The sequence below is a fragment of the Orycteropus afer genome, unplaced genomic scaffold, assembly GCF_000298275.1.
Source record: "Orycteropus afer afer isolate SDZICR_OR568_19922 unplaced genomic scaffold, OryAfe1.0 scaffold00242, whole genome shotgun sequence".
Taxonomy (NCBI): Eukaryota; Metazoa; Chordata; class Mammalia; order Tubulidentata; family Orycteropodidae; genus Orycteropus; species Orycteropus afer.
Window position 1 is genome coordinate 3,289,070 of NW_006921829.1, and position 26,820 is coordinate 3,315,889.

Below are 26,820 nucleotides of genomic sequence, written 5' to 3' on the forward strand. Positions count from 1 at the left end.
AACTTTCATGAAAATGGTTGGCCTCGTCCTGTGATTGTCAGTGAAGTTGGCTGGGGGGACCGGGGAAGTTATCACCATGATAGAGATGGGGGCAGTAGTGGTCTCACCCACTGGGCATAGACCAGGGATGCTAAACATCCTGCAGACTTTTTTCGAATTAGAAAAAAAAAATCAGTAAATAAGGAAATGGACCAATTGAGGAGTGGCTGTTTTGAACTCTCTACTTTTCAGATCTTTTATTTGGCTGTAGAATGCTCTTTTTCTAACTCCATTGTCTGGCCCTTTCTCATTCCAATTCCAAGAGTAGTGGACTAGGCTGTACCAAGAACAGGCAATCTTTAAAGAAACCAAAGAAACATCATGTAATGATAGTCACTTAGTTCATAAGGATCCCTGGGAAGAGAACTGCCTTCATGTCCACTAAACCAGATTATCCTCGATCAGTTGAATCCTACTTCTCACTAGTACAGCTGCGTGTTCTGGACAAATCCCTAGCCCACTAAGCCTCTGTTTCCCCTTCTGTGAAATGGGGCTGATGAGAGAACTGTTTTCATAATGCTGTAAAAGTTTGCTGAGATAATTTTCATTAAAGCACTTTAGCAGGGTACCTGTCTCATATTAAGTGCATCATAAATCTTAACCAGTATTATCATTAGTACTTGATGATGAAATCCTCAAATACCAAGGACGTTCGTGGCGCAGTACTTCTGAGCATGTGTGATTTGAGACTATTTCCATAGACTACAGCATTTTGGATGATGTGTTATCTTACGAAAAATGAAATGACTGAATGACAAGTCCCCTCTGATGGGATCTGCAGAGATCTAGGATTTGGTGAACAGAGAAGTTTCCACTGAGTATCATGACCTTTAATCAACCCTTTTACCTGTTTTTTTTTTTTTTTTTTCCCCACTCTGGATTGCACCCACTGGTCTTACTTCCTATCTCTTAAGAGCTCAGCAGTGCTGTATGCAACTTGGTCAGAAATCTCAAAATGTTAAAAGATCTTGCACTTACGTGCAACTGAATTCACAAACTCAGAAGAGGCACAACAGGAGGAAAAACTAGTCACCACCTTCTCTGAGTCTCTCTCCCATGTACAAATGAGATGGTCTACCTCACCAGGCTTTTATCATGACTCAAGAACAGGAACTAAACCAGTGACTGTGTTTAACCCACCTCCGTTCCCTTGCTTGGCCTGACTCTGATGCTGTTGTCAATTTCATGATCTTTACTGCCTGCGCAATCAATCAATATACGTGTGTGTGTGTGTGTGTGTGTGTGTGTGTATGCATAAGAGTTAAAGGTAAATTCTTTATTTATAGAATCCTGTATTTGGAGCACATTTAAAAAGTATATTGCTAGTTAACTTCTGTTAAAGGAGCTCTGGTGGCATAGTGCCTCAGGCATTTGTCTGCTAACCAGAAGGTTGGCAGTTCAAACCCACCAGCTGCTCTGTGGAAGGAAGACTGGGCAATCTGTTTCCACAAAGATTTACTACCTTGGAAGCCCAAAGGGGGTCACTAGGAGTCAGAATCGACTTGATGGCAGTGAGTTTGGTTTTTGAGTTATCTTCTGTTAGATCCACATACACAAATTGGAGATTTTTTTAGCCCCTTTGAATTTACCGTTCACAATGGCAAAGTAACAACAGTTGATGTCTAACTTGAGAATACTACTTCAGAACAGCTTTCCCCCATCATTAGAAGTTATGGGTTAATGTAGTAGTCTAATGAAATAGAATTAAATTTCCCGTTTGTCAGTATGGATTATACCTCAACATAAAGACAACAAAAATCCTCACAACTGGACCACTAAATGACATCATGATAAATGGAGAAAAGAATGAAATTGTCAAAGATTTCATTTTACTTGGACCCACAGTGAACACCCATGAAAGCAGCAGTCAAGAAATCTGATGTTGTATTGCACTGGGCAAATCTGTTGCAAAAGACCTCTTTAAAGTGTTAAAGAGCAAAGATGTCACTTTGAAGCGTAAGGTACGTCCCAAGCCATGTTATTTTCAGTCCTCTCATATGCATGTGAAAACTGGACATTGAATAAGGAAGACTGAAGAAGAGTTGATGCCTTTGAATTGTGGTGTTGGTGAAGAATATTGAAAATACCATGGAATGCCAGAAGAATGAACAAATCTATCCTGGAAGAAGTACAACCAGAATGCTCCTTAGAAGCAAGAATGACCAGATTTCATCTCACCTACTTTGGTCATGTAATTAGAAGGGACCATTCCCTGGAGAAGGATATCATGCTTGGTAAAGTGAAGAAAGGAAAAGACCCTCGACAAGATGGATTGACACAGTGGCTGCAGCGATGGGCTCAAGCATAGCAAGGGTTCTGAGGGTGGCACAGGATAGGGCAGTGTGTCGTTCTGTTGTACACGGGGTCTACATGAGTCGGAATCAACTCAGCGGCACCCACCACCACCACCACCAACTCTTCCATTTACTTAAATTCGTTCACTTAGTCTACCCCCCTTCACAAACACATACCATACATTTGAAGTAATAATTTGCTTGGCACCATTTCTGGCTATCCCACAGGTAGCTCTGATTGTCACCAGATCAGCATCAACATGGTAGCTAAAGAGAAGGTATAGCTGTTTTTAAAGTGATGAATGAGTGAATTTAGTTTAGTCTTTTAGTTGTCCATGTGATCTCCTCAATTTTCTCTCTAAATCATAGAACTTTCAGTCATATTTTAGAGCATCTAGTTTTACCTTTTACCATTTCATCGATATGGACACTGAGGCCCAGAGATGTTAAATGTTTTGCGCAAAGTCACATAGCATGTTGTCAACAGGGACAAGACTCATGTCCTCACTCACTGCCAGTTTCCCTACTAGAGCACAGTGGCTTTGTGATTGTTTTCATACGATGTAGCTACAGTCATGCACGAGCAAGGCATAAGTACTTGTTTTTTGAAACAAAATTCACAGAAAGCATGTAATTGTGTTGTAAACCTCTTTCTGTTTTTTTTTCTTTTTTTTTCCTCCCCCTCAATAGGTTACATAACATTATTTGGCTCCAAAAAGTAATTTATGGGCTAAAATGAAGCTCTGTTTTCAAAACCAAATTCACTACCCTCAAATCGATGTGAACTCATAGCAACCTTATAAGACAGCGTAGAACTGCCCCATAAGGTTTCCAAGGCTGTAAATCTTTATGGAAGTAGACTGACTGCCTCATCTTTCTCTTGTGGAGTGTGGCTGATGGGTTCGAACTGCTGACATTTTGGTTAGCAATTGAATGCTCTAACCACTGCACCACCAGAGTTCCTGTGTATTCAAAAAGCAGAAGCAAAAAGTGACCCATAGGGGGAAACCTAATACGACCTTTTGTATTAATTCACTTAACTTATGCTCTGCTGTTAAAAATCACCCAGACTCCCATTGGCGCCAACAAATTGCATCTTTTGTTTTATTTATAACCACAATTTCTAAGAAGCATATTCTATAGCAGATGAAAAAGTAGTTGACAGCTCATAATTCATAAAATTACTGAGGCCTAATCTGATAGAACACAATGTACAAAACTCCCTCCTGTGGTTCAAGCCCTATCACTTCCCTTTTAACTGAAGACTGAAGTGCTGCAACGGAGAAGTGGAGCATAGGTTGTTAAGAAAGGGGCAGCTGTGCACTGATAATGCAGAAAGAGTACCCTGCAGTGATAAATGACTGCTTTCACCTTTGCGCTGTCCACTGGCCTGAATCCCTAGGTAGCTTTTCATTTAAAACATGATAGGAAACCAACATTTTCCATACTATTCCCACTTTTCACTGAGGGATTTTTCAGTCGTGTTCTACTGACAGGTTTTGCCAACGTATTTTCTATGAGGAATCTAAAGTGTTGATTAAAATTCCTGCTTGCATAGTTCCACGGTGGTCAAACTTAATTTTTGACTTCATTCTTTCTTTCAGCAGTTAGCTCTAGTAGATACTGACATAGCACTTTCTCCCTGTTGACTTTTAAGCAGCTATATACCCACCTGTCTTGTATTGGTTATCTATATTTTTTAACTTATTTCTGAGAATCATTTCTGGAACGTGGTCAGACATCTGTCTAGAATTGATATATGTTTTGTATTTTAATCTTCTATCTTCAGAGCTTCCAATGTATCCCAGCTTTTTTTTTTTTTTTTAAAGTAGGTTGATCTGACACAAATGGTCTATGTGCTGAGCCCCTTACCCACCTGATAATTAACAAGAATAGTCCATTTGTACCTTGCTGAGAGCAATAAGTTAGCCAGCTATATTTAGCTAAATAAAACCCATTACATCCTTGGGGAAGAATGTGCTTAGTTTAGCCCTATGAGAAAATATTTAATAAATGCTGTCCTGAAAATATTTAGCCTGGCTGAGTGGGCTGGCCAAGGTTCAATGCTGATAAGGCAGAGGTGATGGTGAGAAGCTACCAGGCACCCAAACCCAGGCTCCCAAGTTGAACCAAACGTACCTCTTGTCACTGAGGCACATTGCTGTGGGTGCCTCCTGTCACCAAATGCTTTTTGCATCTGCATCCTGCCAAGATTTTTCAGCCTCTGCTCATGGCTTTGTAGCTTCTAAAATGGCATCTGACAGTATGGCTGCCTAATGAAGCAACTCAGATTCAGTGAGTGGTTATGACCAGCTGTGAAGTCAAGCTGCCCTTTAAATTCGAGCTTCACCCCTTACTTCTGGCATGACTTTGGACAAATAGCTCAACTTTGCCAAGCCTCAGTTTCTTCATCTGTAGAACTGGAGCAATTGTAATGCCACACAACATTGTTGAACAGCTTAAATGAAATTAAGCACGTAAAGAACTGAACCCAGGTTCCGACACCAAGTGTTCAGTACATGAGAATTGTCATGTGTGTTGTTGCCATAGTAGTAATTTGTCAGGCCAGTCTTTCTAACGTTGTCTCTTCTTCTCTGTCTCCACTCCCAGCACACACCCCACATTTTAAGAGCTGAAGCCTCTTGAATGTGTGCTGGGAAAAGCTCTGGTGTGGTGCTATGGAGACCTGGGCTCTAGTCCTCAGCCTCAGCCTGTTCTGGCACCTGGGGCAAATGTGACGCAGGTGTTCCCTCCACATGGGATGGTCCATTTGTGAGTGCTGACCCGGGGAGAATTGCACAACATAGCAGAGCTCTACTCCTAATTTCTCTCTTTTGGTATCTAATTAGGAGTGATATTAAGACATAATTAGATTTGGTAGCAAGACCTTTCCGTCTGTCAGCTGCCCAGGAAGGACTTAGCTGGTGAGATGGTGGTGCTGCTGTGGTTTGGTGGAAGACTAGCCCGTGAGGTCCAGGCCTTCTTGGCAGTGAGTTATCATTAGAAGGTTTGTCTCCCACAGTGACCTGGCTGTGCTGTCCTGTGGCTGGTGGACTCAACTTAAATGCCTGCTACTTCAAAGTGTGGTCTCAGGACCAGCAGCATGGACATCCCCTTTCAGCTTGTTGGAAATGCAGAATCCTAGCACCACCCCCTGGCGTACCAAATCAGATTATTAATATGCACATTAAAGTTTGGAACCCATAAATTATCTGTAGAATTAACATTGACTTTTTCTTTCCCCCTAGAATTAAGATTTCTTTCCTTTCTTTGAGTAAAGGGTACTGATGTCTGCAACTTAATTTGAAAGGAATAATAATAATAAAAGATGGGTTGATGAATGACTTGATGCATGAATATAGCTATGTGATAAAACAACCATATTAGAAGAATAATTGTGGAATCAAGAGGGAGGGTACATGAGTGTTCACTGTATATCTCTTTCAACTTCCCTGTATGTTTCAAAACGTCAGAGGAAAAAACCTTTCTCTCTCTCTAGTTGTTAGAATGGCATGTGGTCAGTCTTTTCTCTTCCGATTTCCATCCAGGTTTTCTTACTACTGCCCATTCTGCTGAGTTGGACAAATTTACCTCTTTGGTGGTCTCCCTTTTTGCACTGACACTCCCCTTGGTCAGTTAATACCCTGCTTCCATATTGTTAGAGAGGTTCCAGCCGGGATCAAATGCTTCTGTCTGGTCGCTGATTTCGCCAGTAATGGCTTCTGTCTCCCTACTTCTGCTCTTTCCTGATCATGGGCTCTTGCATACTGCTTGTGGCATTGAGGCTTCTTAAGCTACATCTAAAGACCCAGCATTAGTATCTTAAACAATTCTAACATTACATTTTATAACCTTAACTCTGAAATTTATCATGAAATAAAAGTGAGAGAGAGGAGAGTGAAGTCCTGATGCGTGCCATAACAGTGATGATCCACGAAGACAGTATGCTGAGCTAATGCCAATCACAAAAGGACAAACACTGCATGATTTCATTTATATGAGATAAGCAAATATCGAAAGCAAAGATTATCTGTGGTTACTGGTGGAAGGAGAGAGAAAGGGGAAGTGTTTGTATGGGGGCCGTTGAATCTGTGTTAATGGTGGTGGAATATTTTGGAAAAGAATGTTTAATGGTTGAACAGCATGAAGGTAATCACTGCCACTGAATTGTCCTTGTAGAAATTGTTGAATTTGTGACTATTGTATATATTTTCACCATAATAAAAATATATTTGTATCTACACTTAAGTTTAGAAACTTGTATTAAGAAGGCCTTCCATTGCTTACCCTAGGTCTTAGAATTATATGTTAATTTTCTATTTAGACATTAGTTAGCTACCTTTCAAAATATTTTATAGTGAGAGAGAATGTACTGACCTGCTTATTTGGGGGGAAGTGTAAAAGCTGATGTTGTCAAGATAAAAACCTCCCAATTCCAGGTCCATTCCTTGTCAGGCAACCCCATGTGTTAGTGTAGAATTGTGCTTCATAGAGTTTTCAATGGCTGATTTTTTGCAAGTAGATGGTCAGGCCTTCCTTCCAAGGTACCTGGATGGACTTGAATCTCCAACCCTTCGTTTGCACCACACATTTGCCTTACTCGAACATATCAGGAAGTATTATGACTACTTGCTTGTGGGACCAAGCATTGCCTACATGTGTGTTGTTGTTGTTGTTGTTATGTGCCATCGAGTCGGCCCCGACTCATAGCGACCCCTCCTTGGGTTTCCGAGGCAGTATCACTATGGAAGTAGGATTGCCCAACCTTCCTTCCGAGGAGTGGCTGGTGGGTTTGAACCGCCAGCCTTCTGGTTAGCAGTCAAGTGCCTTAGCCACTATGCTACCAGAGCTCCCACATGTAGTTACCCTTTAAATTAGGAAGCCTTAGAAGGAACTTTAGGAGCCCTGGTAGTGCAGTGGGTAAGCACTCAACTGCTAACCAAATAAATGGTCAGCAGTTTGAACCCACTAGCAGCTCTGCAGGAGAAAGATATGGCAGTCTTTGCAAACCCCTTTGATAGAGAGATGGTAGTCTTCTTCCATGGTGATGTTCTACTATGTCCTATATAGTCAGAATCAACTCGATGGTAGTGGGTTTGGGTTGTTTTGGTGGGAAGGAACTTTTGAGAAATTGACACCGGGTCATTCCTTGACTGGGACTTGCATACTCCAGTGAAGGGCAGACTAACCGAAACTGAACTGACAGGAACTACTAGCTGTGACCTTGGCCAAATTACTTAATTATTTTGTGTCTCAGTTTCCTCATTTTGAAATTGAGGATAATAAGGACCCTCTGTCTTTAAACTGCTATGAAAAATAAATATAATCATGCCTGTAAAATACTTCCTACGGGGTGTGGCTCCTGGTCAGTGGTCAGTGTTACTCATTCACTCATTCATTCAACAAATAGCCAACGGCCCACTGCCTGTAGTCAAGTGGTTTGCTCCCTTCTTTCCTTCCCTTTTGGGGCCTCTGGGTCACATTTCATATGAAATCTTTCTAAACGAACAGACCAACAGACCAACTTCCTTTTAAATCATTAGCCTCTGAAATCCTCTGGACCCAACCTAAAACTCTTGTCCTGGTGGGGAGAAGAGGAAGTTCCTTTCTTCCCCTTTTGCCTCCTGCCCAGCATTTTAGTTTGCTATACACTGTACATTGTAATCTTTAAATCAGACTCCCACTTGAGGTGATAAGAATCACAATTAATTAGGCTAGCCTGTCAGGGATTAAGTGTAATCTGGCCTTTCAGTTATCTCTTAACTCCCAGGCCCTAGCTGGGCCATCAGAAGCAAAGCTGTTAGGTCTGCTCACATTTAATAAGAAGATCCTTGTCTGTGGTTTGGTTCCTATACCAGTCTTGTTGTGTATAAGCCAAATGAAATGGGCAGAGGATCTGAGATCCCTTTAGTTTGTTTTTAAGCTGCAGAGCAGCAGAAGAGATAAAAGGAAGAAGACAAACGTAAAGAAAAGATTTGCAGACCTCTAGTTTGAGTCTACTGGCAACTCTTTTAATTCCCTCCTACTTCTTATCTCTGAAAATAATATAATTGTGGCTGAAGATTTATTTCCATAGCTACTCTTTCTAGTCCTATTTTCAGTTACCCATATATTATTTTTTCTTCCCTCTTTAAAGAAAAAAGTGCTTGGTTCCTCTAAGTTCAACATAATTTATTACACAATCACTCCAACTTCATTTTGCCTTCACATTCAGAAAACTGAAGTATAATAATTCAAATAGATTCATATTATGGTCTTTATTGGGAAAAATGTGCAACAAATTGAAAGTAATGTGATAGTTTAGTTATGACTTCTGAAAAATATTAGATTTGAATCTGTGCAGATATCTTCTATATCAAATATGCTTCCAGTTTGCCACCTTGGGGAAAAAAGTAGGAGTCTTTCTAAATTAAAAATAATTTCTGATCTAAAAATGTTCCATTGCAATTGAATATTCCAAAAATCTATTAATAATGTTTACATGAATAATTCTGACATTAAAAATAATTGTCCATCAGTTTGTGCTTTCTACGTACTAGGCACTGTGTCTACCATGTTGACATGATCCATTTCTACTCTAATGAGTATTTCCCATTTTACAGATGAGGACACTGGGTTTCAAATTAATTAACTTGCTCAAGATTATACTCAGTAAGTAATAAAACCAGGATTTAAAGCCAGGCCTCTTTGGGTTTAAGCCTGTACTGTGAATCACTTCTATACTGCGTTCCAAAATTTGGGAACCCATAGTAGGTTTTTTGTTTTACTTACGTTTTTAGCATCATGAAGCACCTAGGAAGAAAGACCTGGCTATCTCCTTCCAAAAGCTCACAGCCTTGAAACTCTATGGAGCAGTTCTACTCTGCAACACGTGAGGCTGCCCTGAGTTGGAATCGACTCAACAACAACTGCTTTTAAAACAAATCTCAGCCAAACAGCACAGGCAGCTTAAGAAGTATAAAAGTTTCTGGTGTTAACCCATACATGCATAAAGTAGGAAGGTGCTAGTGAGGTTTATTTAAGAAAGGAATAGGGATTTCTTAGATTTTTGCCCACCAGAATGTACATTTTTCATTGGAAGCCATGAGAGGAATCATTTGAGACAGAAATAAAGTTATGATTCAACAACAGTTGATGAGTAGACTAACATCTTAATCAATATTGATTCATTCTTTGCATGTACACTTTCTCTTCTGTGTATTTTTATTACATTTTAAAAGGTAAGTGGAAGTTTTTCACACTCTTCCAAGCTGCTTGCATCAGTATTGAAATACTTGGCTTGGGCTGATTCTGGAGTCTCAGTATTTCAGCTTAAACGTTCTACTTGGCTCTGCCAAGCACTAACTCTAAAATACCTTTTCTTCTTCTTCTTCTTTTTTTTTAACGGAGAACGCCTCCAAAAGGTGCAGCTGTGTGCTGGTTTCATCTTGCACTTTGTAGCGGTGTTGGCACCACTTAATGCAAGGAATGCCACTGTCTCCCACACACCATCGGTGCCCAAGGACTGTTCAGGCCTGTCTGTGTTAGTGGTTTGGGAAGGGCCTCACATTGGGGAGAAGGCTGTCTTCTCTTTCACTGGTTGGTTGTCACCAGGGCAGAGGGGGAAAACAGAACTAATGGAAAATGCAGCATTTGATGTGTCATCAAAATTTTTTTTCTGCCACCTGGGACAACTAGTTCAATGGTGTTCTCATCAAGGTTGAAGACTGGTTCCTCCTTTCTTTTGAATTAATGCATTTCTTGCCTTCACCACCTTTAGATATTTTTGCTGTTCCTTCTTCTCTTTTTCCTGAGTACTACTGATTTCTTCTGAGGCAAAAATGATTCATCTCAGTGCTGGATTATAGTATAGGAATCTACAAATTCACCCAGATTCTTAGGAGTGGACTTGATTCTCCAGACTTGTATACTGTGCTGCAAACAGGCTTCAACACCAAAAAGTACTCCTCAAAGAGGTATAAATGTCTTACTGAAAGGAGAAGTCTAATGAGAATTTATATGTAGGCTTTGGGAGGATCATCCTCTGTTGAATTTTAAGCTACCATATTTTTTATATGGTCTGTATTTTTTGTTCGTTTTTAAGTTCTGTTGTGTTTTGGTTTGTCAAACTGTATGATGTGATGTTTGATCATCGACTTTTCAAAGCACAGCTTGTCAAATTTTGTAATATTCCTAGCACTTGTCATTTACTATTGCATTTCTTAAAATGGAACCTAATGAAAAAGTAAACATAAGCCTATTGTATGTAGTGGAATTAAATGAATAGTTGATTTTAGGATCTGTTTTGGTTCTCTGGTGCTGCTCCAACAGAAAATAGCACAAATGGGTGGTCTTAGAAAACAGGAATTTATTCTTTTACAGTTTTGGAGGCTAGAAGTCCAAGTTCAAAGTGCCAGCTCTAGAAGCTAGGCGAAAGTCCATAGACCTTGGGCTTCAGCTCGGCCTCTTGCTGGAGGCATTTCTTAACTCAGGCAGCTGATGGCTGTTGAGGCTGACAAACCCCCAAGGTAAACAAATAAAATGGCATAGTCCCAAGATTACCAAACAACATGGCAGGCCACTGGTTCGAGTCCAGAGATAGTCCCAGGAAACAAGACAGGCTACTGAATGAAGACCCGGCTACGTGCAGGGTCCAAGCATGCCAAAAAGCTCAGAGACCTTTCTCAAAGCTGTGTTGTTATATACTGGAAGTAAACCACATCCCTGAGGCAGGTACTAAGCTTCTCCTTGGAGTTTATTACTAATCTTATCATGGGGAATAACTACATCCGTCTGCCTAGCCACTCAAAACCAGGCTTAACCAAGTAGACGCATAAGCTTAACTACCACAGGATTGTTGTAAAAATTGATATTTTGCTTTAGGATATTTCTTAGATTTTGAACTATAATCAAATCTATTGCCCAAAGCAGATTTGAACTGAAAGGACTTCTTGGGTGGGGCTTCCACATAGACTGTGTCAAAATATTTTAAAGGAGAAGTGGATTGAGTCCTAGACATTGTAAAAGCAATAGGAAATCCTTGAATTGTTACATTAAAAGAATTCTCTCTTTGTTAAATTTACCTTTTAAAGTTCCCATTGCAAAATCTTGATCAACTGTAATGATTCATACAGTTACATGTTAAAGTATTTTTTAGTACTAAAAGTTGAGTGGAAAATTGACTTAGTACATGATGAAAGGAATACTTAAACTTCCTAATATTATGTCTAGTTTTTTATTTGATCCTTTTCAAGTAATCTATTGTGCAGTTTGAGAAAAGTACCAGTGTTCTCACAGTACCTAATAGCTGTTGGGTTACTTTTCAGAAACTCCATGTGGCCCTTGTATGAATGAAACAAATGCAAATTTGTAGCTCAGTTTACAACAAGTTATTGTTGTCAGTTGCAGCCCAGTCTGTTCAGACCCTGTGACTCCATGTGTGCAGCGTAGAACTGCTCCGTGGGATTTTCAAGGCTGTGATCTTTCAGAAGCAGAGTGGGAGGCCTGTCTGTCTTCCCGAGGTGCCTCCAACCAAAACCCAAACCCACTGCTATAAGTTGATTCTGACTCATAGCAACTCTATGGTCAGGGTAGAACTGCCCCATAGGGTTTCCAAGGCTATAAATCTTTACTGAAGCAGACTGTCTCATCTTTTTCCTATGGGAAGTGGCTGATGGGTTTGAACCACTGACCTGTTTGGTTAGCAGCCAAGCAGTTTAACCACTACACCACCAGAGCTCCTCAGGGTGCCTCTGGGTGTTCAAACCACCCACATTTCGCCTAGTATCTAGTACTTAACGGTTTGTGCCACCCAGGGAATCCAGTTAAATTACCCTCTTTCCCCCAAAGAAACATGGGAAGAACTAAGGAAGCTAAGAAAATTTTGCTTTTATTATTTTATTTTATTTTTCAAGTGGAAGTGAAGAAATAGAGAGATGGAAACCATTTTATAAGCAACATTTGCCAACCCAGGGACGCACCAACTGTTGGGTGCATATTTTAGTCACAATGAGATGAAATCTTTAATTGCCATTAATTTAACTTTCATATTTGCCTGCAGAAATGATTGTGTTGATAAGATTCTGGGAGGAGAGAAACCTTTTCTTTATTAAGTAATTCCATTTTCAGTTGCCAGTACTAAAGAGATTTTTTTTTTTTTTTTAAAGTTAAAAAAGAGGGGAAGAAAAATCCTACATATTTTATGAGAGAAAGGGAAGAATACTCAAATCATTTCTTCTGTGGTCTTCCTTATTCATTGTTCAGCATTCACATGCATATGAGGCTATTGAAAAGGTTTATAGTATATTTGCAGAAATGGAATCGTATGCTTCCATTTACAGTATTTTTAAAAATTTTATGATACTTTTCATTAAAAAGACCATATGAAACTTTGAAGACTTCAGTATTTTAAGTGCTTTTCAAAAATATTTGCATTTTAACATTTAAAGATTTGAAGATATCATTGGTGGATTTTTTAGGGAGTTACCCACATAAATTGTCTTATCATAATAGCATATCTTAAAGCATATTATTACTAAGGAGCCCTGATGGTGCAGTAGTTAAAGTGCTTGGCTATGAACTGAGAGGTTGGCTGTTTGAACCCACCATTTGCTCTGCAAAAGAAAGATGTGGCAGTCATCATCTGTAAAGATTATAGCCTTGGAAACCCTAGGGGGCAGTTCTACTCTGTCCTCTAGGTTCTCTGTGAGTTGGAATCGATTTGACGGCAGTGGGAAGGAAGAAAGCATATTCCTAGCTCTAAACTATTACTAAGCCCCCTCCTTTGGGGATTCTATTCCAGGGGATTTGTAATGGTACCTCAAATGTATATTCCTAACAAGTTTTCCAGGTGATATTTAAACTTGGGCAAGTGTAGGAAACACTGGAGAGATGAAGTTCCCACTTAGCTGTCATCACAGGGTCTGGAAGGTTAATGACATGGCTGTTCTAACTTTATAAAGTACAGAATATGTTAGAGTGTTGCAGTAGGACAGGGTCACCTGAGACACTGAGTGTGCCTATATCAAGATGTTGATTAGTATTATGTCATGATGCCCTGTCTTTGTTCTCAGGATAGCTTTATAGCCCTATTGGGGTCTACTTCTGAAAAATCAGCCCTTGAAAGTCCTATGCAGCATAATGCGACTCTTAACACACTTGGGGTCACTGTGACTCAGACTGGACTTGATGGCAACTGTCTGGGACTCTGTAGAGCACAAACCTGACTCAAGAACCTTTAATCTGCCATTTCATCTGACCCTGCTCAGACTATAGGGCAGCTGTGCTTTCCAATATTGTGGTTACACCCACATGTAGCTATTTAAATCAACTAAAATGAAAAACTCAGTTCTTTAGTCACAGTAGCTACATTTTAAGAGCTCAATATCCACCTTATTGGGTAGTGCAGCTTTGGAGTGCTTCCATTCTTGCAGGAAGTTCTATTGGACAGTACTGCTGTAGGGTTTTCTTCCATAATTGAGCCTCTTCTTTTATCCTGGGCAATTGCAAGGACTGATTTAAGTGGCAAGATCACATGAGACTTTCTATTATAGAATCTATTGAAACCCATTGCTGTTGAGTCGATTCCAACTCATAGCTACCCTGCAGGACAGAGTAGAACTGCCCCGTAGAGTTTCCAAGGTTTAAAGTCTTTACGGAAACAAACCGCCACATTTTTCTCCCACGGGAGTGGTTGATGGGTTTGAACTGCTGACCTTTCACTTAGCAGCCAAGTGCTTAACCAACTTAACCACTGTACCACCAGGGCTCCTACTACACTCTGAAAAGGTCTTAAACCAGAGGGTTTAGATTTGACAAACTAAATTATGACTTATCAGTAATCTGAGATCAAAGTTTAATAAATTCAATTTACTTGACTTTTGTATTGTAAGTCTGGTTATGTGGACCCTTAGTATTTGAAACATGGATTGAACTGGAAATTTGCTTAACATCATACATGGCTTATAATAAAGAATCACACCACTAAAATCTCTGTGAGACCAAACTTCACATATTTAATTTTTTAAATCATATAAACTATTGCTAAATAAGAATGTGTTCTGATGAAATTTAAATATATAAAAAGTTATCAATTGAGTGCTAATAAATAGGTTACACACATAGATAATTTCATATAGATGGTCCTTTACCTATATTTTGCAGTTTGAGAACTTTGAGGGGAATATGGTTAGCTCCCTCTTCTGGCATATTATGAGAAAAATATTTTTACTTGAAAATAGTTTCATATTTTTTTGGCATGAAAGTTAAAACACAATATTTATGAGTGTCATCTGGTTACTAGATATTTTCCTTTTGTAGCGTTATAGTTGGTATATGTGGAAATAAAGCCTGGAAAGAGAATTTATGAAAGCATCCCCAGTTTTTAAACTACTAAGTGATCAAAGCATATGTATGGAAATTAAGGGTTCAGCAGTGGTTACACAGAGACCTCATTTGAGTCTCATATGGACAGTGATTATTTGCATTGACTTCCATATCTGACACTAGGCCACCCTGATATTTGTAGCCACATACCCTGTGTCTAAATATTTAAAGTTATAAATTATATCAACTAACTGTTCCATAAGATCTGCTCTGTCTTCCTACTTATTCTTTCAGAGTAGTCCAGAGGCCAGATTTGAATTTAGAGTTCTTGGGCACCTCAGAGTTCTGCCCCAGAGCAGAGTGGTAATGGGGAGAACTGGCCCCAGTATTAGCCTTAGCTTCACCCTACAACACAATGGACCTTGCATATCCAAAGTCCATTCCATCAGCAGCCCCTTCCCACCCATCCTAAATCTACCCCTTAGGCTCAGGAAGGATGGACTAGGGGAAGAGGCCAAAAGAAGCCATTTGGACAGGGAATTCCAGGATTCTAGATGGGAGCTCTGGTAGTATAGTGGCTAAGACACTTGCCTGCTAACCAGACGGCTGGCGGTTCAAACCCACCAGCCACTCCTCGGAAGGAAGGTTGGGCAATCCTACTTCTGTAGTGATACTGCCTCGGAAACCCAAGGAGGGGTCGCTATGAGTCAGGGCCGACTCGACGGCACATAACAACAACAACACAACAAGATAAGTACTCAGGGAACCTAGTGGTACAGTGATTAAAGCAGTCGACTGCTAACTGAAAGGTCGGTGATTTTGAAAGGTCCGTGGTTTGAACCCATCTGCTGCTCCCCAGGAGAAAGATGTGTCTGGCTGCTTCCAGACAGATTTACAGCCTTGGAAACTCTGTGGGGAAATTCTCCTCTGTCCTTAGGGTCACAATGAGTCAGAATCTACTGATGACAGTGGGTTTGTTTTTTTTAGGTAAGTACTCCGAGTGTGTCCAGTGAGAGAGGAAGCAGGCATGTCCCCTTATCCCCAAAATCTCATCACACTGCAGGGAGAGGCAGAGTGGAACCTTTTATAGTGCAGGACCCAGGGTAGGGGTCTGAGTTTGCGACTGTCATAGAGAATGAAATCATTCTGTATTTAGAGTTTCTTCATTGTTACCTAATGCATTTGATTATCCCAAATTAAATATATGGGATTTTCTTTGTTTGCAGCTTTGACTCTTCCGGATCTTACAGAGCAGTTTGCCCCTCCTGACATTGCTCCCCCTCTTCTTGTCAAGCTCGTGGAAGCCATTGAAAAGAAAGGTAATCAAACTAGTAGAGGGAATTCGTTATCTCTCTGTAGTCTTCTTTCAGGGGTATTATAATTTATATTTGTCTTTTGGACATTCATTCAATAAATTTCTTACTGCCTGCTATGGGTAGATACTCTATTAGACACAGATTTGTTTGGGGCTGTGTACAGGGGAAAGAATCTTGGTCTGTTATTTCTAACTCTACATTGACATGTTTGGAAATGATATTAAATATTCCATAATTTAATAAATATAACTAACTTGCTTCTTAATGCTCAGATGATTTGACCAAGATTATTAACATGCCAGGGAAGATTAATAGTAGGAATTGATTTCCAAGAATATTTGGTACACACCTAGAATAGATCCTGGATGGAAACTGGAATGTCTTTCTGGCAGCGGGTTCACGGGTTCTCCAGAGAGCTGTGTTTTGCATACACAGTCTGTTTTGTATCCTAGGTCTGGAATGTTCAACTCTATACAGAACACAGAGCTCTAGCAGCCCAGCAGAATTACGACAGCTACTTGATTGTGGTAAGTGTGACAGCACTGGAAGGACAAATGACAAAGGCCATTCTTTCCTTTCTGTTTCAGGTAATGCACACACAAAAAGGTTGAATTAATCCGTGCAGCGTTCCAGCATTTCAGCCCACACCAGTTCCCTGGGCCCTGTTAATGGTGCTCATGCAAACCAATGCAAACCTTTGATACTTATCTCCTGAGCTGAGGTGTAAATGTGTGCATACCTGCCTGCAGCTGCACTGACACTCATCATAGCCTTGAGCCCCTGGGTCCTGCACAAATCACAGAAGAAGCAACCTTTTGGGATTTGTTTATTCTGCATATCTGTATCTTTCCTCCAGCTCTGTAGTTTGCGCCATTGAGTTAATCTGGATCAGTTAAAAACTATTTATAATTTTACATTTAACAGATGTCTCTTCTTACCTATTCTTTCTTTCTTTTCCATTTCCACCTCCATCCTTACCCTTTCTCCCTCTTATTCTTCTTTCTTTTTCTTTTTCATGCCGTGCTAACATTAAATGATATCATGATATTTTATATTCAGTGATGTGTTGGTAAAAACAACTCTTTGGGACACTTTGGAAAAAGCCCTGGTTTATAGTGTTTTTGTGGTCCCTGAGTGCGGCAGTGAGTACAGTTCCCAACTACTAACCGATAGGTTGGTGGTTCGAAGCCACCCAGAGACACCTCAGAAGAAAAGCCTGCTGATCTGCTTCTGAAAATCCATGACCTTGAAAACCCTGTGGAGCCCAGTTCTGCTTTGTCACGGGATCATCATGAGTCAGAACTGATTCAACAGCAACTGGTGGGGTTTTGGGGTTTTGTTTTGAACCAAAAAGTGAAACCCAGTTAGAAGCAGCCCCTTCAGAAGTGTAAAATTATGCTAAGAGTGTCCAAATATATTTATTAAATAAGCATTTAAAACATGTATATAGATTTTAAAAGTAGCTTATGAAAATTTCTAGGAAAGTGTTTCTGGGAGGAAAGGAGATTAGATCTTTATAAGTAAATAATTTCACTTGGAGTGCACAGAGCAAATGTCTGAAACTGTAAAACTGTAAAGAACTCTTTATTTTTTCTTTATGCATGGAACTCAGTTTTGCTTTTGTATCTCCCATCCTGCCCACAGAGTCAGTAACTAGAAGCTGACTGATAGAAAGTTAAGGTGAAAAGATTTGCTTTTCTGTATTTCTGAACTGCTTGACAGGGGTGTTATGGAAATACTGAATTTTGTCTTTAACCAACTGAGAGAGAGAGAGAGACATATTTTGGTCAAAAATTTGGTCACATTGAACATGTTAAAAGACACAGGAAATGTTTAGACATCAGAAACCAATGAAATGGAAGTTATTTGAGAAATAGTGGTTAAGATTTTAATGTGCCCAAATACAAAGTGATACGGTTTAGCTTGAAAGAAAAAAAAAAAGAAAAATCTTCACACCACCAGTGAAATGAGGTAAAGAACCCATAGTCACGTCAACAATATACGTGTTTTGATGGTCAGCTTTTTTTCCCCACTGAGATCAAAGCACACATGAAGAAAATTGTTTTCATTTGGATTCTATGCTATAAAAACGAGTTAATTGGCAAATATATGTGTGTGTGTGTGTGTGTGTGTGTATACACATACGTGCATATATGTGCATATATATGTAAATAAACTTTGTCATTGTCCACACTTGGGAGTAAACCCACTGGTACTATTTCTAGCTCAAGGATTTTTTCACTGAAGAAGAACATGTCAGATCCTTCAGAAAGCTTAGGGACAAGTCACTTCACTTAAGTCTGAAGAAAATACGGCTTTTAGCCAAGCAGGTCTGAAAAGGACAGAGGTGGGAGGAAACAGCCCATATTTATTATATACCTACTGAGTTACTTTATTCTCATGTTAACTTTGTGATGCAAGTATTTGTTACTTGAATTCACCAGTAAAGGAAGCTGACCTCAGATAAGTAATTTCTTTTAACATTTTCCAGCTGCTAAGTGGCAAAGAGGAGCCCTAGTGGCACAGTGGTTAAAGCACTCGACCGCTAGCCAAAAGGTTGATGGTTTGAACCCACTAGCTGCTCTGTGGGAGAAAAATGAGACAAGCTGTTTCATTACAGATTTACTGCTTTGGAAACCCTATGGGGCAGTTCTACTCTGTCCTATAGAGTTGCTATGAGTCAGAATCAACAGTGGCTTTAGTTTTGGTTTGAAGTGGCAGAGCTATGACTTGTGTCCAAACTGGCCTGTATCCAGAAGCCCTTGTTCTTTTTTTCCCCAATATTACCCTAAAATGAAATGTTTCTTTCTTCTTTTGAGTGTAAATGGTATGGCTTTTCTCCAGATACTTTATTATTATTTCTCTTAACTTATTAGGCTTTCTCAACCCTGGCCCTGCTGACATTTTAGGCTGAATAATTCTTTGTTGGAGTTGGGTAGGGGGACTGGCTGTCTTGTGCATTGTACAATGTTTAGCTGCATCCCTGGCCTCTACCTCTCCCCCAGTTGTGGCCATTAAAAATGTCTCCACGTGTCCCCAGGGAGGGGAGGAGGTCGAGAATCACTGACCTGGAGATCAGTCAGGGAGGGGTTTTTGTTACAGGAGAAACAGGAGTGCAGGCTGGGGAGTTAATTGGTTTCACTGAACAGACTCAGTGAAAAGCCGAGTGGAAGGAACTCCCCTCAAACCAGGTCTAGAGATTATGCAGCTCTTACCTGGCTGACTTCAAAAGTGATCACATGCCAGGTGTGTATAACTTTGGGAAGAGCATGTTAGGGTAGATTTGATACAGAAAAGGAGACTTATAGGGCAGAAGTAAGAAAGCCCAAGGAGCTTTATAAGTTACATTAAAAAATAGAGGAACAACATACCATTATTTTCTTTGAACGCTATAAAGGCTGCTGGGAAATGTGCCTCAAGTGTTAGAGAGGGCCTCAGTGAATTAACATCACTCTGGGCGTTTTATAGTTCATGCCACAAACATTAAAGAAGCAGATTTTATGTTCAGTACAGTGAGGGTTACAGGAAGAACAGGGGTGAGCCCCGGGCCCTGCCCCTGGGTAGTCTTAGTCTAGTCAGGGAGACAGATGTACCTAACTCCTGCATTGCTGGGAAGTGTCCTGGTAGAGTTGTCCCTCAGTAGTCCAAAAGTGGAGAGAAGGTGGTGGATACTGCCTGAGGGAGAAATGTGTGGAATTTTTAGTGTCTTCATGTTTATAAACCAGGAATCCCTGGGTGGTACAAACTGTTAAGTGCTTGGCTATTAACCAAAAGATTGGTGGTTCAAATCTACCCAGAGGTACCTTGGAAGAAAGGTCTGGAGATCCATTTCCAAAAGGTTGCAGCTGTTGAAAATGCTAAGGAGCACAGTTCTACTCGGAAACACATGCAATCGCCATGAGTCAGAATTGACTTGATGGAAAATGGTTTAGTTTTTTTGTTTCGTTTATTAATTATGTAATGTTAATTTTCTGGACATACAGATGTATTAAAGGATGTACACAACGGACCAGAAACTTGTCAAATAGTTGGTAGATGTAGAGTGTTCCTCTAATTCACACACAATTTTATTTGACAGTGAGTAATACTAGTAGTTTAATTATTTTCAAGGTGGATTCATTGTTCAAAGACCTAGAATTGCCCTTCCCATACTTGTTACAAATATGATAGGCCTCTGGTTTAGTGATTTAACCCTTTGCCTCTTTACCTTTAACAATTCTTTTCCTCAAAATGACATATCCACATTTTATACCAAACTGAATTTTCTTAGAGCTTTGTGGAATTGTGTAAGTAATTATCTTTCATAAGATCTGCCTGTTGTTGGTGGCGTTATTTGCCCTCGAGTTGGACCCGACTCGTAGTGATCCCTCCTTGGGTTTCCGAGGCAGTATCTCTACGGAAGTAGATTGCCCAACCTTCCTTCCGAGGAGTGGCTGGTGGATTTGGACCACCAACCTTCTGGTTAGCAATCACGTGCCTTAGGCACTATGCTACCAGAGCTCCCAAGATCTGCCTAGTGAGTGAGATAAGTTTGGTTTGTGATAGTGATATGTCTAGGGAATATTTGTAGCCTCTATCTCAGCCTCGAGTGGTTTATAATATCACATTCGGCTCACAGGTATCCAGGATACCACCTTCTTCTATGTACTTATACTCAAACGTCTTGGAGTAAACTTTGATTCTTCCTCATTCTCACCTAGACATTCAGCCAATCCAATCAACCATCAAGTTATGTTAGTTCTTGTTAATGCTTTGCACTCTCTTACTTCGTTAGAGTCCAAACCCTGTCACTTGGCTTCAGATAACCAAAACTGGTGCCTCTACTTCCAGCATCACTCCTACCTCCTACCTGAGTTATCCAGTGCTGCTGTAACCACAACTGGGTGGCTCTAACAAACAAATTTATATTCTCACAGTTTAGGAGCCTAGCAGTCTGAATTCCACCTGCCAGCTTTAGGGGAAGGCTTTTACTCTTTTAGCTCTAGGGGAAGGCTCTTATCTCTTTTCAGCTTTTATCCTTTGGCTATCATAGGTCACTCTGGTAGTATAGTGATTAGTCAGCTGCTAACCAGTAGGTTGATAGTTTGAACCTAATAGGTGCACCAAGAGAGAAAGATAAGACAGTCTACATCTATAAAGATTTACAGCCTTGGAAACCCTGTGGGGCAGTTCTCTGTCCTGTAGGGTTGCTGTGAGTCAGAATCAACTTGATGGCTGTGGCCTTTTTTTTTTTTAAATTCCTTGGTAATCATGGTTGCCTTCCCCAACTGTGCTTGCTTGTTCACTCAATCTGCTCTTTTTATTTCTCTTGATTAAGATACACCCTGTAGTCAGTCATACTGCCTCATTCACATAATAACGAAGTTCCATTCCCAGATGAGATTATAACCACAGGTTAGGATCTACAACATATTTTGTGGGAACACAATTCAGTCCATAGCAGCTCCTTTCCAACTTTTACACCACAAGTAATGAAGCTGTATAAAATGTGCTATTTGGTCCATCAGCCTGCCTTTTCTCGATTTCGTACATTTCAGCCCCCTGATCATTTTCCTCAGGTCATCTTTCTCATTACGAGTGTGTACTCTTCTGCAGTAGCGTGTGCTCTCCTGGTGTCTTAGATGCCCACAGTCATTTGTGCCTCCAGAACTTTGCTCCCAGCACCCCTTCTTACTGCCTGGCACTGTGCCTTTTTCTGTCCCGAGTACTCAGAAGGCCTTACTGCTGAGGAGTGCTCAGGGAGTGTTTTTGTTTAGCATCACCTGTTACTGAATTGCTTGACCTTTTTTTTCAGGTGAGAAATTCACTAGGCAGGCTGCTTGTATCTTTCTTGTGAGAAAGTTCAATTAGTAACGACCCAGTCAGAATGGTGGGGGGAAGGTTCTGAAAATGTTAAAATTATTTTTATGGATACTTATTCTTGAGACTGATTGCTAAAATTCTGTAGTTTGTCGTTGTTGTTATGTGCTGTCCAGTTGGACCTGACTCATAGCGACCCCTCCTTGGGTTTCTGAGGCGGTATCGCTACAGAAGTAGATTGCCCAACCTTCCTTCTTAGGAGTGGCTGGTGGGTTTGAACCACCAGCCTTCTGGGTAGCAGTCAAGTGCCTTAGGCACTATGCTGCTAAAATTCTATAAAAGCTTAATGCTTAATTAGTCATTCTGCTGGTTTAAATTTGCATTATTTTGAGAGGCAATAGTTACCAACTTAAGTTTTCATTTGTCAAGGAATTGCATTTGTTGTTTTCCTGTTAGCATTTTAGGAAACATTGACTCTTATTATCATGGATTAAATTGTGTCTCCCAAAAAAATATTTGTCAATTTGGTTGGGCCATGATTCTCAGTGGTTTGGCAGTTATGTAATGATGTAATCATCCCCCATAATGTGATCTGATGTGAACAGCCAATCAGTGGTAAGGAAATTAGGGTAGGGTTCAGCACCCTTATTCAGGTCAGAGTCCTGATCAGATGTAAGGGGAGTGTCTCAGGGGTGTGGCCTGCATCACCTTTTATCTTATAAGACATAAAGAGAGAAGGGAACAGAGAAGGAAAGACTTGATGACCACCAGGAAAGAAGAGCCGGTAGCACATCCTTTTGCACCCAGGGTCCCTGCACTGAGAACGCCCTAGACCCAGGGGAATATTGATGTTGAGACACATGGCGATCTCTAAGGAATGCCAGGCCACAAATAATGAAAGGAGGCAAAGAGCTCTCCCCAGAGCTGAGAGAGAGAGAAAAAACCTTCCCCTGCAGCTGGTGCTCTGAATTTGGACTTCTGCCCTCCTCAACTGTGAGGGAATACACTTCTATTTATTAAAGCCATCCACTTGTGGTATTTCTGTTATAGCAGCACTAGGGAAGTAAGATACTTATTATCCCACCCCTTAATAGAAGCTTTCTCAGACAGGGCAGAACCACCTCCAGACATGGTTGGAAGTGGTTGTGGGGTACTCCTTATTACCCCAGAGTCTGTTTGTCCTCCTATTACTTCCTTTCCTGTATCACTTTCATATAAAACATTTAGGAAATAAGATGACCCCAATAAATGTCTGAAGTTATTTATTTATTTTTTTCCCTTTCATAGATGCTGCTTCTGTGGACTTGGAAATGATTGATGTGCACGTCTTAGCAGATGCTTTCAAACGCTATCTTCTGGACTTACCAAATCCGGTCATTCCTGTAGCTGTTTACAATGAGATGATTTCTTTAGCCCAAGGTTTGTTTTCTCTTCTGAAAGCCTCAGTGAACATAAATTTAGATGTGGATGTGCTTGTAGACTTCCTAAATGCTGCATAAGATAGATTATTTAGAAAGTAGTTGTAGTAATCTGCCCCTCCTCCTCCCACTGTCACCCCAAATTCCCCCCATTACAGGGCGAGAAGACCCAGATTCTCTCGTTTGCTTAGGAAAACTGCATGTTGAAATGGCTAATTGTTAACCTTTTATCAGTACTAGCAAAGTTCACTACATCAGTGAAGGACATGTTTTTCCAAGAGCCCATGTCAGATTCAGGAACCAGGACTAGTACCTAGTGACTGAGAGTTTTCTAGTTTTCTTCCTTAAGTGGCCTTTACAAATGTGATAAGGGGAGAGGACTCTCAGTTACAGACACTATTGCTCAGTGAAGCACTTTGGGGACAGGAAATTGTGGTTCGTAACCTTCAAAGTTAAAACCTGTGCCACTTATCTGATGCTCCTCTGAACTAACCAATCACACTTGAAGGACAGATTTCTGCCAGCACACACTGAACGTCAGTGGTTTCTTATACCAAGAGTTTTCTGCATTTCCATTTTACTTGATATTTTTTACTTTCTCACAATACTTTCTGTAATGAGAAGAACAAACGGACTGTCTGCTTCTCCTGACAACTTCATTTAAATGCCTCCTTCCATAGCTAGGCCAGAGAACAGAAATGTTCCAGGTGTTTATTCACTGATACCTAGAAACAGTCTTTTATTATTATTATTTTTTATTTATCTTTTTAACTTGTAGAAGTGCAGAGCTCAGAGGAATATATCCAGCTGTTGAAGAAGCTCATTAGGTCGCCTAATATACCTCATCAGTATTGGCTTACACTTCAGTATTTGCTAAAACATTTCTTCAAGCTCTCTCAAACTGCCTGCAAAAATCTCTTGAATGCAAGAGTACTCTCTGAAATTTTCAGCCCTATGCTTTTCAGATTCCCAGCAGCCAGGTAAGTGAAAGAAGATAAACATGTATTTTGGGGGTGATGAAGATAGCCCTAAGATAATTTATAATTAAACTTAGCCTAAAGATACTAGTTCACAGCTGCATGCACATTTTATAGTGTACACCTTCACCTGAATGTGTTTAAAAGAAAATTAATTTGTTTTTAGGGAAATGTTGTTGTTGTTGTTGTTGTTATGTGCCGTCGACTCAGACCTGACTCATAGCGACCCCTCCTTGGGTTCCAGGTTCCTCATAATACTCTCTTTTTCTTGTAGCTCTGATAATACTGAACACCTCATAAAAGTAATAGAAATTTTAATCTCAACTGAATGGAATGAACGACAGCCTGCACCAGGTAATGCTTCTGGAAATTTTACACTCTCATTGCTCATTTTAAAGAGCCTTAAACAATGGTGGCTTTAGACCTCCTTTTAAGTAGGGTAAGATTCTCGTCGAATTGAGATCTGTGATTTTTTGGGGAAAAAAACCCAGCTGAGTGGTGGTGTATATGGTAAATATTACTCAGATGTTAACATTTATGGTTTTTAAATTATCTTGGTTTTAGATGAGGAATGGAGAAGGTTCCCTACATTCTCAACTTTTATGCTTGTAGTTGTTGAATAAATTTATGGAGTTCATTTTAGTTGTTGACATTTTTTGTTTTTCTTTCTAATGCTTATAAAGTAGGGGATTTATAATTACTATATAATTTAAAGTATTTTGAAATGTTTTTTTTGGAAGCAGGTATTCTGAGAAACGTCTGTCAAAATAAACATTTTCAATAATGCAAGCAGTATGAAACCAGAGTGTTCACTGCAGCAAGTTAGAGCAAGCCAGACACTTCTTTGAAAGCAGGCTGGCATTTAATTAGCCATTTCACAAAGCAGGAAATGGAGACATGTTAGCAGTGGATTTAATTTAAACTGATGTATTTTTCTTCTACTGTGGAAAATCCAAACAACCTTACATTGCTATGTACTGGTTAAAAAGTTAACTAATAGAGGCCAGTTATCTAGAATAGAGGTTAGGGTGAAATGAAGTTTCAGGACCTCTTGAAGGTGTTACTTGTAGTCTTAATGAAAATATAAAACATCATGAATTTATTATTAAAAGTGTTAACTCCCTTACAGGTAATTCATGTAGGTTACCATATTTATCTCTGGATAGTGGGTGTGAGGGGGCTCAGTTATCAGTATCATGCAATAGAGAATTAAATTGTGCTCTTGTAGTTGGTGTTACACAGTCAGGCTTGACTTGTTTATAGCTAGGTGGGGCTAGGCTTAAAACACACCTATAGGGATGGGATGGAGAATGGGCTAGGCAACAGCTCAAGATGGAGGTATTGAGAAGGGTGTCTGTGGACAGGCCTGAAGCACGGTATTTGAAGGTGGTACAGACACCAAGTATGATAGTTAAGGCAGAGGTGGTGTCTGCAGGTTCTAGATCCCAGCAATCAGGATGTTCCAGAAGGGATGCCCAGAGATATAGGCAAATGACACCAGAGAAGTCTATCAATAGGTGTAGTCTAGGACTTTAGTCCAGGGCCTTAGCTGAAATACTTCATCTCACATGACTACTTGGATCATTTGTAAATGGATTTTGGGATCTCTGTTGGGGTTCAGAGATTGCTTTGAGGCTCAGCAGGAAAGAATGCAGTGATAAGGTAGCGATATGCTGTGATGAAGAGTAAGGAATGAAACGTGACATGTGAGTCATTTGTCTGCTGCCCACCTTAGACTAATCACATGAGTGGGAAAGGAAGATCACTATCCAGAACAAAGCAGGACCTTGGGCCAAAGGGCTAAACTAAGATCTTTCATTTCCTTCTGATCAAAACTGAGATATGTCTTAGAAAGTAGAGAAGATGGCCCTGGTTGCAGTGAAGGGTTGGCCTGTAGTGCTTAGTGGCTACCCCTCGGAAGAGGAAAGATACCTGGAAGCTAAAAGCCAGACAGGATTTGACAAACACAAATGGATTTTAAAATTTCTACTACACCAGGTTCAGTGGATCAGTGTTGGAGTTTGATTAGTCTGATTGGTATAAACTGATAGGAACATCTTTCTCAGTTTCATCCTCATTCCAACACAATAAAAATTTTTCTGCAGTCTTTATCATTATGCACCCTTGAAGCTGCTTGCCACACCAAAGGATACTACACTGCTATACTGAGAAACTGGTGTGCCAGTTTCAATGGAGGATTAGTTCCGTCAGCTCTGCTAAAGAATGACAAAGCCTGGAACATTTGCTGAACCATCCCAGTATTCTTGTGCCTTCTTCACAGCAACTTAATCCAAGTAATTTTTAAAGCCTAGTTTGAGCCACTTTCCCCTTTGTATTATGTCTTTTAAAGAGTATTGGTAGTGCAGTGGTTAAAGCATTCAGCTGTTAACCAAATGGTCATAGTTTGGACACGCCAGCTGCTCCACAGAGAAAGATGTGGCAGTCTGTTACAGCCTTGGAAACCATATGAGGCAGTTCTGTTCTGTCCTTCAGAGTCACTGTGAGTTGGAATCCACTCAACGGCAACAGGTTTTGGAGGTTTTGGTTTGGTTATGTCTTTTAGTCATTCTAGGGAGCTCGGTACTGAAACAAGGCGGGCTTGTGCTTACTCACTGATCTGCACTGAACACTTTCCCTTGTTACCCTCCCGAGAGGGACCGGGTCTCCGGGAGCA

At 40.3% G+C, this 26,820-nt stretch overlaps 1 protein-coding gene across 1 annotated transcript in view; it reads left to right on the forward strand.

Moving 5' to 3' along the window:
* The window catches only part of PIK3R1 (phosphoinositide-3-kinase regulatory subunit 1), an 86,188-nt gene that overhangs the window by 39,627 nt on the left and 19,741 nt on the right, over nucleotides 1–26,820 (forward strand). The window contains exons 2-6 of the mRNA XM_007949177.2: nucleotides 15,863–15,955; nucleotides 16,405–16,479; nucleotides 23,039–23,170; nucleotides 23,948–24,149; nucleotides 24,421–24,500. Coding sequence (XP_007947368.1) covers nucleotides 15,863–15,955; nucleotides 16,405–16,479; nucleotides 23,039–23,170; nucleotides 23,948–24,149; nucleotides 24,421–24,500 — 582 coding nt within the window. The remainder of the gene's footprint in view (nucleotides 1–15,862; nucleotides 15,956–16,404; nucleotides 16,480–23,038; nucleotides 23,171–23,947; nucleotides 24,150–24,420; nucleotides 24,501–26,820) is intronic.